The 15,358-nt window shown below is 43.3% G+C and overlaps 1 protein-coding gene across 1 annotated transcript in view; it reads left to right on the top strand.

Moving 5' to 3' along the window:
• LOC126214877 (NK1 transcription factor-related protein 1) overlaps positions 1-15,358 on the top strand; it is a 142,592-nt gene that overhangs the window by 114,121 nt on the left and 13,113 nt on the right. Inside the window, exon 5 of the mRNA XM_049941523.1 lies at positions 13,976-14,079. Coding sequence (XP_049797480.1) covers positions 13,976-14,079 — 104 coding nt within the window. The remainder of the gene's footprint in view (positions 1-13,975; positions 14,080-15,358) is intronic.

Raw genomic sequence — 15,358 nt, 5'->3', positions numbered from 1 at the left:
ATCTATACTCGATGTTCACAAATTTCTCTTCTTCAGAAACGCTTTCCTTGCCATTGCCAGTCTACATTTTATATCCTCTCTACTTCGACGATCATCAGTTATTATGCTCCCCAAATAGCAAAACTCCTTTACTACTTTAAGCGTCTCATTTCCTAATCTAATTTCCTCAGCATCATCCGTCTTAATTCGACTACATTCCATTACGATCATAATTTTTCTTTTTTTTTTTTTTTACAACATACCTTTACTCATCCTCATAATTTTGATGGTCCTTTTCAAAGTAGTCTGCCATGAGTGCGATGCATTTGTCCTAGCGTTTCTGCCAGTCTTCAAATACATGCTGGAAACCATTTTTTTGAGAGGTCTTTCAAAATCGCCTCTGCAGCCTTCACCGCTGCTTCTGATGATTGATAATGACTCCCACGAAGGCGTTTCTTCATGTTAGGGAATAGAAAAAAGTCACATGGGGCTAAATCCGGACTATAGGGAGGGTAAGGGATGCACTTCACGTTGATTTTTACAAGATATTCAGCAATAACATTTGCTATATGCAGCCGCGTATTATCGTGGTGCAGCATCCAGCCTGCATCACGGAAATGTGGTCTTTCGCGCCTGATATGGACTTTCAATGTTTCCTGGACATCCCTGTAGTATTGTCCAGTTACTGATGTGTGTGCAGGTACAACGAAGCTGATAAACCATTCCATGAATATCAAAGAATGAGATGACCATAACTTTCCCAGCAGAAGCAACCACTTTTCCTTTTTTGGGGGTTGGTGATGAAGGAGATTTCCACACTGAGCTTTGTTGTTTGCTTTCAGGATCAAATTGATGTAGACTAGTTTCATTAGCAGTGATTATATTTGAAACAAACTCCGGATCTTCAACATCAACTTTAACTGCGTGCAGACTCGCACGCGAATGTCCTTTTGTTCGGGAATCAACAGTCTTGGAACCAGTCTCGCACAAACACGTGTCATATGTAATTTTTCTGTCACCAACGTGTGGGTGGCATCCAATGCAATTTCAGAAAGTGATCTTAAGGTAATTCGTCAATCCTCTCTCACAATGACAGCAGCAGAGTTGATGTTTTCTTCCGTAGGAGCAGTAACTGGAGCACCAGATCCACCTTCCTTTGAAACCTTTTAAACCACCTGCGAGGTGTGCTGTAGAGAAGATCAGACACTCCATAGGCCTCCTGTAACATTGTATAAACATAAGCTGAAGATTTGTTGAGACTAAAGCAGATTTTCAAAGCCGCATATTATTCCTCGCGTGTTACCTCCATTGCAGCGGTAGGCGATGCTGAACATGTCTGACCTTGACACAGGCGGGAACCGGGAGTCCCAACAATGGAACTACCACGGCGTGTTTGTTGCAGATTAAACTAACAGAATAACATAAGATTAAATTTTAGCGCGAGAAATTATGACCATAAAAAATTATGATTATTCTTTATCGAACAGCCCTCGTATGGCGTGGGCTGGGCGGTTTTTTAGGTTAGATGGCCTTGGGCAAGTACAGAAGGGGCAACAGCCTCAACGGGTGCGGGGCAAAGTCAGGACATGCGGGGACCAAGTAGCAATCGGTATTGTAATTGTCAACTGTCGAAGCTGCGTTGGTAAAGTACCGGAACTTCAAGCGCTGATAGAAAGCACCGAAGCTGAAATCGTTATAGCTACAGAAAGCTGGCTGAAGCCAGAGATAAATTCTGCCGAAATTTTTACAAAGGTACAGACGGTGTTTAGAAAGGATAGATTGCATGCAACCGGTGGTGGAGTGTTCGTCGCTGTTAGTAATAGTTTATCCTGTAGTGAAGTAGAAGTGGATAGTTCCTGTGAATTATTATGGGTGGAGGTTACGCTCACCAACCGAGCTAGGTTAATAATTGGCTCCTTTTACCGACCTCCTGACTCAGCAGCATTAGTGGCAGAACAACTGAGAGAAAATTTGGAATACATTTCACATAAATTTTCTCAGCAGGTTATAGTCTTAGGTGGAGATTTCAATTTACCAGATATAGACTGGGACACTCAGATGTTTAGGACGGGTGGTAGGGACAGAGCATCGAGTGACATTATACTGAGTGCACTATCCGAAAACTACCTCGAGCAATCAAACAGAGAACCGACTCGTGGAGATAACATCTTGGACCTACTGATAACAAACAGACCAGAAATTTTCGACTCTGTATGTGCAGAACAGGGAATCAGTGATCATAATGCCGTTGCAGCATCCCTGAATATGGAAGTTAATAGGAATATAAAAAAAGGGAGGAAGGTTTATCTGTTTAGCAAGAGTAATAGAAGGCAGGCACGTGCCGAGTAAAACTGTGAGGGGCGGGAAAAACCCACCGTGGTACAACAACAAAGTTAGGAAACTACTGCGAAAGCAAAGAGAGCTTCACTCCAAGTTTAAACGTAGCCAAAACCTCTCAGACAAACAGAAGCTAAACGATGTCAAAGTTAGCGTAAGGAGGGCTATGCGTGAAGCGTTCATTGAATTCGAAAGTAAAATTCCATGTGCCAACTTGACAGAAAATCCTAGGAAGTTCTGGTCTTACGTTAAATCAGTAAGTGGCTCGAAACAGCATATCCAGACACCCCGGGATGATGATGGCATTGAAACAGAGGATGACACGCTTAAAGCTGAAATACTAAACACCTTTTTCCAAAGCTGTTTCACAGAGGAAGACCGCACTGCAGTTCCTTCTCTAAATCCTCGCACAAACGAAAAAATTGCTGACATCGAAATAAGTGTCCAAGGAATAGAAAAGCAACTGGAATCACTCAACAAAGAAAAGTCCACTGGACCTGACGGGATACCAATTCGATTCTACACAGAGTACGCGAAAGAACTTGCCCCCCTTCTAACAGCCGTGTACCGCAAATCTCTAGAGGAACGGAGGGTTCCAAATGATTGGAAAAGAGCACAGGTAGTCCCAGTCTTCAAGAAGGGTCGTCGAGCAGATGCGCAAAACTATAGACCTATATCTCTGACGTCGTTCTGTTGTAGAATTTTTTACTCGAGTGTCATGTCGTTTTTGGAAACCCAGAATCTACTATGTAGGAATCAACATGGATTCCGGAAACAGCGATCGTGTGAGACCCAACTCGTTTTATTTGTTCTTGAGACCCAGAAAATATTAGATACAGGCTCCCAGGTAGATGCTATTTTTCTTGACTTCCGGAAGGCGTTCGATACAGTTCCGCACTGTCGCCTGATAAACAAAGTAAGAGCCTACGGAATATCAGACCAGCTGTGTGGCTGGATTGAAGAGTTTTTAGCAAACAGAACACAGCATGTTGTTATCAATGGAGAGACTTGTACAGACGTTAAAGTAACCTCTGGCGTGCCACAGGGGAGTGTTATGGGACCATTGCTTTTCACAATATATATAAATGACCTAGTAGATAGTGTCGGAAGTTCCATGCGGCTTTTCGCGGATGATGCTGTAGTATACAGAGAAGTTGCAGCATTAGAAAATTGTAGCGAAATGCAGGAAGATCTGCAGCGGATAGGAACTTGGTACAGGGAGTGGCAACTGTCCCTTAACATAGACAAATGTAATGTATTGCGAATACACAGAAAGAAGGATCCTTTATTGTATGATTATATGATAGCGGAACAAACACTGGTAGCAGTTACTTCTGTAAAATATCTGGGAGTATGCGTGCGGAACGATTTGAAGTGGAATGATCATATAAAATTAATTCTTGGTAAGGCGGGTACCAGGTTGAGATTCATTGGGAGAGTGCTTAGAAAATGTAGTCCATCAAGAAAGGAGGTGGCTTACAAAACACTCGTTCGACCTATACTTGAGTATTGCTCATCAGTGTGGCATCTGTACCAGATCGGGTTGACGGAGGAGGTAGAGAAGATCCAAAGAAGAGCGGCGCGTTTCGTCACAGGGTTATTTGGTAACCGTGATAGCGTTACGGAGATGTTTAATAAACTCAAGTGGCAGACTCTGCAAGAGAGGCGCTCTGCATCTCGGTGTAGCTTGCTGTCCGGGTTTCGAGAGGGTGCGTTTCTGGATGAGGTATCGAATATATTGCTTCCCCCTACTTATACCTCCCGAGGAGATCACGAACGTAAAATTAGAGAGATTAGAGCGCGCACGGAGGCTTTCAGACAGTCGTGCTTCCCGCGAACCATACGCGACTGGAACAGGAAAGGGAGGTAATGACAGTGGCACGTACAGTGCCCTCCGCCACACACCGTTGGGTGGCTTGCGGAGTATAAATGTAGATGTAGATGTAGTGTAAATTTTCATAAGATGCACTACTGGGCAGCAGAAAATCCACACTGGCTTCGTCAGATACAACATCAATGGCCATGGACCGTAAACGTATAGTGGAGCAGCATAGGAAACTACACTGTGGAACCTCACTTCATCTCAGGCGTTCTAAAGATATTCGCACGCTCACTTTCTGACGAACATCCTGCCGATTCTTCTAGAGAAGAGGTACCACTGGATACACGAAAGTGTACGTGGCTGCAACACGACGGTTCTCCAGCTCACTCGTCCCGTGTTGCAACGCAAATACTGAATGACAACATTCCTGGACGTTGGAAATGACGGATTTCTGTCCTCAAACGGCCTGCGATGTCCCCCGATTTGTCTCCTCTGCATTTCTTTCTTTGGACAGCACTCAAAGACACTGTCTGTGACGAGTCCCCAGCTACGCCAGACGATGTGTGTCGTTGAATCGTCAGTGCGAGCTCTACCTTGTCTTCCACTGTGATTACTTCTGTTCATCACTCTTTCGAACGGCGATTGCAAATGTGCGTTTCAGTCCATGGTCAACAGTTTCAACATGTGCTTAAATAATGGATGAAGTTATTTTTTGGAAGACAAAATTTACGTTACGTGATTTGTATTGTTACCAAATCATTGTTAGTAGATTGTTTATTTCATTTACGTGCGTATAAAATTGCACTGCACTGTCAAATAAGTCGAAAGCGTGTACTGCACGTAGCTTGTGAGACTGTCATTACGCGCTTAGGTTCAGTGTGAAAAGACGTTTCGTTAAGAAGAATACTTATTTTGCGGCGTACACATTATCGCCAAAGTATTTTTAATAAAATGTTTAGATCAACGAATGTATCCTTTCTGATATGATTTAGAACAGTGTGGATAGAGACAGTTGTCCGACAGCATGTATTTTACCTTATAACCCTACCACTACTCCTGTAATTTAATATGCTTTTACCTAAACAACAGAAAACCCTGTCTTAATGTTGCCACGTATAACCCTCTTACTAAATTTAGTTTCCAAATAAAGTACACTATGGGAGGTTCAAATGGCTCTGAGCACTATGGGACTTAACTGCTGAGGTCATCAGTCCCCTAGAACTTAGAACTACTTAAACTTAACTAACCTAAGGACATCACACACGTCCATGCCCGAGGCAGGATTCGAACCTGCGACCGTAGCGGTCGCGCGGTTCCAGACTGTAGCGCCTACAACCGCTCGGCCACCCCGGCCGGTACACTATGAGAGGATCTTTTAATAGGAAAAGCTAATCAATATAGTTACCCTTTTTATAGAATTTGACCGTGTGTTATGTCTAATGAATAAGTAAATCAGACTATTCAGTTCTTTTCCTAAGATCTTACGCAGTAGCTGGAAAAAGAAAAAAAACGCGGTATGAATAGTGTTACGAGTATATTGGTGCTAGGACAACTCTGTCAAAGGTTTCATTTAGTGGTTTAAAATAAGTACTAACGGTTGCCAGCCTATCCAGGCAATTAAACAGTGAAGTACTGGAAAAGCAGAAGTCTGAATTTTGCCTACTTTCTTGCTACTGTTAAAGGCGCTTCTTTAAATAAATATTACTCCACGTAAACAAAGTTGGTGTAGACACTGCAATCATTTGACTGCTACACCCTGATACATTACGTTTTTAAAAGAGAAAAAGCCCAGTAGATAACTTCTAGGAAGCTAAAAGAAAAATTGGCCAGGGGGGAACTTCACAAAAGCTCGTTCTGTAACTAACAAACTTAAACACTAAAATACGTAGATACTAAAGCACACACTTTTTATACTGAACATTTCACTTCAAGGAAACCACTTTCTTACTGGAATTTAATTTCAAAGCTATTACTCTTTGAACTAACTCTGTGTAGTCATTTAACAGATTCTAGTAACTTTGCTCCACTCTGACTGAAATTTAGGTAAGCAAACTGTTACTATAACACTTTGCAATAGTCAGGAAAACTTTTAAAACAAGAATAGTTTGACTTTATTTCTTCGTAATGTACTAAAGCATGGATGTGTTCTTATTCTGACTAAAATTTTCATTATGCCTTTCAGTGAAACAACTAAGAGAACTTTTCTTTAACTATTGCTCAAAATCAAAATATTTATGAACTCTAACTTTATGCTGCAAAATTACAATAAATTTACACTCTTCCACTAATGAGATGTAATTTCATTACCCTCATACATTCATCTTATTATTTACACAGAAACAATTTAAATGGTGCCTCTTTATATTAACGTGGCACTTCATAAGGCTGTAAAACAGGATACTCGAATTAAACACCAGGGAGGAAGATTAGGATGAAATAACAGGGTGAACCAGTTTCTTTAAAGCTCAAGAATGGTTATTCACTAATAAAACACTGTTCAAATTAATGATTCACGTTGTAAAAAAGTAAAATACCGAAGAAAAATCTTATCTGGTGGCTGTAGGCTTGAGTGTGGTGAGCAGTTATGGCGGCTACACTACCCACATTACGGCGTGCAAATATCTTGCTGTTTGGGCTCAGTTTCTCTTCTTCGCGTCGTTCAGTTTTACATACAGTAGCCCAACAACTCGCAGGTATGCCGTAAGCCGTTTAGTCTTCATCCGAGGCATTCTTGTGGAAATTCGCAGGCAAAGCTTCTCCTGCTCCACAAGGATGTTGCCTCAATCACTGCTGCCTACAGACTAGACTTGGCCACTGTTTCTGTGTTTGGATACACTGTATCGATACGTGGAACTGTTTCAGTGTTTCGGAACGGCTGTGGTTCACTGTTTCGAAACAGTGGTGTTTCATTCCGTCCCTGTCTCGGATAACCGGACCAGATTCGATCCCGAGCCAGACACAGAAACTGTATCGTTGTTTCAAAATAAGGGTGTTTCAGTCCACCTGTGCTTGGAACGGACTAATTGTATCGAAACAGTAATGTTTCATTCCGCTCTGTGTCGGACGAGATTCGGGCTCGGCACAGGTACTGAAACACAACATACCACTTCATGAAACTGTATCGTTGTTTCAAAATAACGCTGTTTCAGTCCACCTGTGCTTGGAACGGACTAATTGTATCGAAACAGTGATGTTTCATTCCCCTCTGTGTCGGACGAGATTCGGGCTCGGCACAGGTACTGAAACACAACATACCACTTCATGAAACACTTTCAAGAGTGTCGAAATCTTTTTGACAAGCAATAGCATGAAGCTTAAGATATCCGAAAATAAAGCTTCGTTTCTAGCTGACTGTCCTATTCCGAAATGGCGTAACATCTGCTTTATAAACACTAACCAAACAATAAAACAACGCATATTATTCACATTCAAAATAATAAATATGTGAAAATCATTCAGTTAAATTACACTTTTTTATAACATACGCTTCTCTGTTCATGTACAGTAATCATATTAAGAAACGCAACCTACAACATTTTGAATTTAAAAAAAGGCGTAGAGTGACAGTTATTAGGCATATACATAAATTTGATGTAGCAACGGTTCGAACCACCTTGCAAGACAAAATTTTTTTCTGTTATTTTGTTATTTATTCGAATTATTTGGCGTTATTTGTGAGTCTATAGTCACTGTGCCTATTATCCACAATGATTCCCTTTGTGTGCATGGAAATTAGCAGGATGGGTATATTACCCATACTAACGGAATGTGGGAATCCCAGTAGCATATCCGTTGTTTCTGCAGTTTGCTCCCATCTCCAGTTCCGTTCGTGGTGGTTCTTCTGTCTTCAGCTATGGCTGTCCTCAGCCAATTGAAAAGTATGAAAGACACACGACACGAAAGCAGCGCAATTGCTGCAGGAAATACAAAACTGCCAAGACGCCTAAGTGATAGTTTCATACTTTCTGCGATATGATTAGCGCTCTCGCACCTCATTTATGTTTATATGGACATACGTAGACAGTAGACATTCAAGATGATAAAATGTGTAGGTTTGTTAGATTACAAAACACAAACTGTTTCACTGTTTCGAAACAGCGTATCGAAACATTACATTGTACTGTTTCATTTGTTTCGAAACAGTTACGTGTTTCAGTTTGCCCATCTCTAACTACAGACTGTGTGACTTACTTCCCGCCCTTGTTCTAGGTAGCGAATCAATTCGCCCTTGCCACCTTTTCCACTCCCCAGAGCCACTTCCGTTTCAAACAAAAGAACACTGGTTATTACGTAACACCTATTTCTTACATTGTTCCTACGCCTGATCGTTTCTTACAATTGTGAAACTGACATCAACATGGACAGTTCATACATACAAATATTTTTAAATACAAGATGCCATCAGAAAATTATTTAACGTAGTAAACAATTTACATAGTATTTTACATACATTACTCATATACGATGCAAAGAACTTCAACCTTCAGTACAGCACACTTTACACATATTGAAAATATGGGACCAATATGCGAAAATTTTTAAGTAAATGATTATAGAAATTTAAATGAACCATAAACAAATAATGTAATAAAATGTGTTTAAAATCAACCATCACTGGACATAAAGATTGTGTTCCTCAGTTTGAATCAGAAAGCAAACGCCAGAGCATGAAACGGAAACACCACCCAGTCATCCCCGTGTAGAAGAAGCTATGCCCACAGTTTTTGAAGTACAATGGCTAATTCTGGAAAACTGCCTGGACATGTGGTCACCAGTGATTGCTTTTCGATGAGCTGAAGCCTGCAATTCGAAATAACTGACAAACGGGTGTCGCACTTCAGTTGGTAAAAAGGGGACCCTCAAAGGCTCACTTTGTTGTCCTCTCTGTATTTCTGTCCGTCCGACTTTTCAGAACCTTTTTTCTCGGGAACGCATAGACGTATCAAGTTGAAATTTCTGTCACATATTAAGGTCTACGGTCCCTTCGCGATTTAAAAAAAGTCAAGCTACTAATAAGTTTCCTTTAATTTACGTCTATGGTCACAATCTTTTTTGTGACCATAGACGTAAATTAAAGGAAACTTATTACATATACGGGCCACGGTGTTTTTTGGCGACGATGTCGCAGCTTGTGAATCAAGCTACTAAGTCAATGCAATCAAAATATATGGCCACTTGTGTCACGTAATTTGATACTCGCTAATTCATTCCTCAGACCCTACAGAGTACTTTCCGTCGACTTAGAATCGAGAAATTTGGCAAGACGCAAGGATTTACACTACAACCAAAGGCAAAAATTCCGATTTTTTTTTTCATTTGTGATTATATCATACGAAAAAAATCAACAATGGTTCACACTTGCGTCCTGTATGCGGTCTCCCTTACAGATGAACCACACTCTCCTAAAATTCTGCGAATAAATTGAAGTCTCTACAACAGACCTTACACGCTTGTTCCATTTCATATTGCTTTGCAACGTTATGCCTAGATATTGAAATGAAATGAAATGTGTGGCTAGGGCCTCCTGTCGGGTAGACTTTTCGCCTGGTGCAAGTCTTTTGAGTTGACGCCACTTCGGCGACTTGCGGTCGATGAGGATGAAATGATGATTAGGATCACACAACACCCAGTCCCTGGGCGGAGAAAATCTCCGACCGAGCCGGGAATCGAACCCAAGCCCCTTCGCATGACATTCCGTCGAGTTGACCACCCAGCTACTGGGGCAGACTAATGTCGTGTGGCTAGGGCCCCCCGTCAGGTAGACCGTTCGCCTGGTGCAGGTCTTTTTGGTTGACGTCGCTTCGGCGACTTGCTTGTCTGGGGATGAAAAGATGATGAAGACAACACAACACCCAGTCTCTGAGTGGAGAAAATCTCCGACCCAGCCAGGAATCGAACCCGGGCCCCCTTGTATGGTATTCTGCCGGTCTGACCACTCAGCTATCGAGGCGGACGCCTAGACATTTAATCGATGTGACTGCGTCAAGCAGGACACTACTAACGGGGTCTTCGAACATTGCGGTACTGTTTTTCGTACTCATCCACATTGACTCAGATTTTTCCACATTTAGGATCAGCTGTCATTCATGACTACAGTTAGAAATTTTGCCTGACTTGTGAATATTCTTGTATGCTCCTACAATCACTCAACTTCTACAATTTCCCGTACATTACACCATCATCAGCAAGCAGCAGCAGATTGCTGAACACCCTGTCAACCCAATCACTTACGTATATAGAAAACAACAGTGGTTCTATCACACTTCCGTGGAACCCTCCTGACGATACACTTGTCTCTGATGAACACTTGGCGTCGAGGACAACATCTGGGTTCTGTTACTTAAGAAATCTTCGAGCCACTCACATATCTGGGAACTTATTCAGGCTAACAGCCTGCAGTGTGGCACCGAGTCAAATGTCTTACAGAAATCTAGGAATCTGGAATCCGCCTGTTGCTCTTCATCCATGGTTCGCAGAGTTTGGGTCAGGCAACAAACGTCTCGAATGAAGTCTATGGCACAATGCACCGCTTGATTTGCCTAGAGGAGCTCTGAGACATGGTGACCCTAAGACGTCAAGGAACTGTCAGCTTGATAACGCAGGGAACTTTGGTAAGGATAAAAATTGCAGATCGAGAGCACGGTTTCAGTACAGTAAGGAGGTTCAAGTGGATGTAGGCAGCGGTAGGTGAGATAAAGAGGCTGGTGTTAGCAAGATTAACGCGGAGAGCTACACTATGTGATCAAAAGGATCCGGACACCCCCACAACATACGTTTTTCATATTAGGTGCATTTTGCTCCCACCTACTGCCAGGTACTCCATATCAAAGACCTCAGTAGTCATTAGACATCGTGAGAGAGCAGAATCGGGCGCTACGCAGAACTCAAGAAGTTCGAATGTGGTCAGGTGATTGGGTGTCACTTGTGTCATACGTCTTTACGCGAGATTCCCACACTCCTAAACATCCCTAGATCCACTGTTTCCGATGTGATAATGAAGTGGAAACGTGAAGGGACAAGTACAGCGCAAAAGCGTACAGGCCGACCTCGTCTGTTGACTGACACAGACCGCCGACAGTTGAAGAGGGTCGTGATGTGTAATAGGCAGACATCTATCCGGACCATCACACAGGAATTCCAAACTGCATCAGGATCACAGTTAGGCAGGAGGTGGATTTCATGGTCGAGCGGCTGATCGTAAGCCACACATAATGCCGGTAAATGCCAAACAACGCCTCGCTTGGTGTAAGGAGCGTAAACATTGGACGATTGAACAGTGAAAAAACATTGTGTGGAGTGACGAATGGCGGTACACAATGTGGCGATCCGATTGCTGGATGTGTGTGTTCCGAATGCCCGGTGAACATCATCTGCCAGCGCGTGTAGTGCCAACAGTAAAATTTGGAGGCGGTGGTGTTATGGTGTGGTCGTGTTTTTCATGGAGGGTGCTTGCACCCCTTGTTGTTTTGCGTGGCACTATCACAGCATAGGCCTACATTGATGTTTTAAGCACCTTCTTGCTTCCCACTGTTGAAGAGCATTTCGGGGATGGTGACTGCATCTTTCAACACGATCGAACACCTCTTCATAATGCACGGCCTGTGGTGGAGTGGTTACACAAAAATAACATTCCTGTAATGAACTGGCCTGCACAGAGTCCTGAGCTGAATCCTATAGAACACCTTTGGAGTGTTTTGGAACGCCGACTTTGTGCCATGCCTCACTGACAGATGTCGATACCTCTCGTCAGTGGAGCTCTCCGTGAAGAATGGACTGCCATCCCCCAAGAAACCTTCCAGCACCTGATTGAACGTATGCCTGCGAGAGTGGAAGGGTGGGCCAATACCATATTGAATTCCAGCATTACCGATGGAGGGCGGCACTAACTTGCAAGTCATTTGTAGTGTCCAGATACTTCTGGTCACATAGTGTATGTTGGATACTAGTCGGCTTCCCTTGACCAGGAATCTTCTTTTTGCTAGCGCTAGTCTGCCTTTTATGTCCTGCCGCTCCATCTGTCATGGGTTATTAGCTACCTAGTTAACAGAATTCGTTAACTTCATGTGCTTTGTGATCACCAATCCCGATTTTTCTTTCTCGCTTTTCTGAGTTCTGCTACTTCTCATTACTCTCATATTTTTTTTCTATTTACTCTGAATCGATATTTTGTATTGATTAGAATGTTCATTCCATTCAGTAGATCCTGTAATTTTTCTTCAGTTTTACTGAGGATGGCAATGTCATCAGCGAATTTTATTATTAATATCCTTTCACCTTGAATTTTAATTCCACTGTTTAACCTTTGTTTTATTTCTCATCGCTTCCTCGATTTACGACTGAAGAGCAGGGGCGAAAGACTACATCCTCGTCTTACACCCTTTTTAATCCGAGCACTTCGTACTTGGTACTTTGTTATTGTACGTATCGTACCCCTACGGCTTACCACAAATTTTCTCAGGATTTCGAACATCTTGCACCATTTGACATTGTCGACAAATCTTGTGAAAGTGTGTCGATTTTTCTTTAGCCTTGCTTGCATTATCAACCGCAACTTCAAAATTGCCTCTCTGGTGCCTACCTTTACTATCGTCATCTAACAAATCCTCAGTCCCTTTTCCATTCTTCTGTATATTATTCTTGTACATCTTTATCTACATGGATACTCTGCAAATCACATTTAAGTGTCTGGCAGACGGTTCATCGAGCCACCTTCACAATTCTCTACTATTCCAATCTCGTATAGCGCGCGGAAAGAACGAAGAGCTACTATATCTTACCGTACGAGCTCTGATTTCCCTTACTTTATCATGGTGATCGTTTCTCCCTAGGTAGGTCGGCGTCAACAAAATATTTTCGCATTCGGAGGAGAAAGTTGGTGATTAGAATTTCGTGAGAAGATTGCTCCGCAACGAAAAATGCCCTTGTTTTGATGATGTCCATCCAAAATCCTGTAACATTTCTATGACACTCTCTCTCCTATTTCGCGATAATACAAAACGTGGTGCCCTTCATTGAACTTTTTCGATGTACTCCGTCAGTGCTATCCGGTAAGGATCCCACACCGAGCAGCAGTATTCTAAAAGAGGACGGAGAAGCGTAGTGTAGGCAGTCTCCTTAGTAGACCTGTTACATTTTCTAAGTGTCCTGCCAATCAAAGGCAGTCTTTGGCTAGCCTCCCCCACAACATGTTCCATGTGTTCCTTCCAATTTAAGTTGTTCGCAATTGTAATTCCTAGGTATTTTGTTGAATTTACGGCCTTTAGGTTTGATTGATTTATCGTGTAACCGAAGTTTAACGGATTCCTTTTAGCACTCATGTGGATGACCGCACATTTTTCGTTATTTAGGGCCAACTGCTACTTTTCGCACCATTCAGGTATCTTTTCTAAATCGTTTTGCAATTTGTTTTGATCTTTTGATGACTTTATTAGTCGCTAAACGACAGCGTCATCTGCAAACAGCCTAAGACGGCTGCTCAGATTGTCTCCAAAGCCGTTTATATACATAAGGAACAGCAAAGGGGCTATAACACTATCTTGGGGAACGCCAGAAATCACTTCTGTTTTACTCGATGACTTTCCGTCAGTTACTACTAACTGTGATCTCTCTGACAGGAAATCACGAATCCAGTCACATACCTGAGACGATTTTCCATGAGCACGCAATTTCACTACAAGCCGCCTGTGTGGTAGTGTCAAAAGCCTTGCGGAAATTCTTGTTCCATACAATGGTAAATAAATATATCTGCTGTCTTGTGAGTGCTGAAGCTAACCTTATAAGCTGTGCCCTACTGACCCGTTCACACCAGCCGTAACTAATTTTCTCCTTACCTTGCAGCCCCGAAGCCCTCTGGAAGGCGTTCTCGGAAGCCGGGGCTGGACCGAAAGCCCCGCCAAGCGTACAGTGCCAAGCAGCTGGAGCGGCTCGAAGCCGAGTTCAAGGTAAGCCACTGGTGGAGCGAGCACGCAGCCCACTGTACAACGCCTAACAAACACACATTTTTGTGCTTAATTTCCTCGTCTAAGCCAGGGAGCATTCTCACATTATTTATAAATACGCAGTCTAATCAAAAATACACTCATGCTCATAAATTAAGGATAACTGCAGAATGTGGTGCCACACAACGTGGCACTACACAAAATTGGCGCTGATAGCATAGGTACATAGGGAACACACACGACACACATCTGTAAGTGCACGGTATTGGTGATAAGTTGAGAAAACCCCCAGAAACACATGTGCTACAAAACGCCACTGTTTCCTGCGCATGCACCCCGACATCAATATGGGATATGATCGCCATGCACACGTACACAGGCCGCACAACGGATTCGCGTACTCTGGATCAGGTGGCCGAGCAGCTGCTGGGGTATAGCCTCCCATTCTTGCACCAGTGCCTGTCGGAGCTCCTGAAGTGTCGTACGGGTTTGAAGACGTGCAGCGATACGTCGACCAAGAGCATGCCAGACGTTCTCAATGGGGTTTAGGTCTGGAGAAGGGGCAGGCCACTCCATTCGCCTGATATCTTCTGTTTCAAGGTACTTCTCCACGACGGGAGCTCAGTGGGGCCGTGCGCTATCATCCATCAGGAGGAAGGTGGGACACACCGCACCCCTGAAAAGGCGGACATACTGGTGCAAAATGACATCCCAGTACACCTGACCTGTTACAGTTCCTCTGTCATAGACATGCAGGGGTGTACGTGCACCAATCCTAATCCCACCCCACACCATCAAATCACGACCTCCATACAGGTCCCTTTCAAGGATATTAAGGGGTTGGTATCTAGTTCCTGGTTCACGCCAGAAGAAAACCAGGCGAGAATCACTGTTCAGATTATACCTGGACTCGTCCATGAACATAACCTGTGACCCCTGTTCCAGTGACCATGTACTGTGTTCTTGACACCAGGCTTTACGGGGTCTCTCCTGTGACCAGGGGTCAGTGGAATGCACCTTGCAGGTCTCCGGGCTAATAAACCGTGTCCAGTCGTCTATAGACTGTGTCTGGAGACAACTGTTCCAGTGGCTGCGGAAAGATCCCGAGCGAGGCTACCTGCAGTACTCCGTGGCCGTCTGCGGGCACTGATGGTGAGATATCGGTCTTCTTGTGGTGTTGTACACTGTGGACGTCCCGTACTGTAGCGCCTGGACACGTTTCCTGTCTGCTGGAATCGTTGCCATAACCTTGAGATCACACTTTGTGCCACACGGAGGGCCC

Source organism: Schistocerca nitens, chromosome 12 (assembly GCF_023898315.1).
Source record: "Schistocerca nitens isolate TAMUIC-IGC-003100 chromosome 12, iqSchNite1.1, whole genome shotgun sequence".
Taxonomy (NCBI): Eukaryota; Metazoa; Arthropoda; class Insecta; order Orthoptera; family Acrididae; genus Schistocerca; species Schistocerca nitens.
This window is presented reverse-complemented; position numbering and strand designations above follow the sequence as displayed.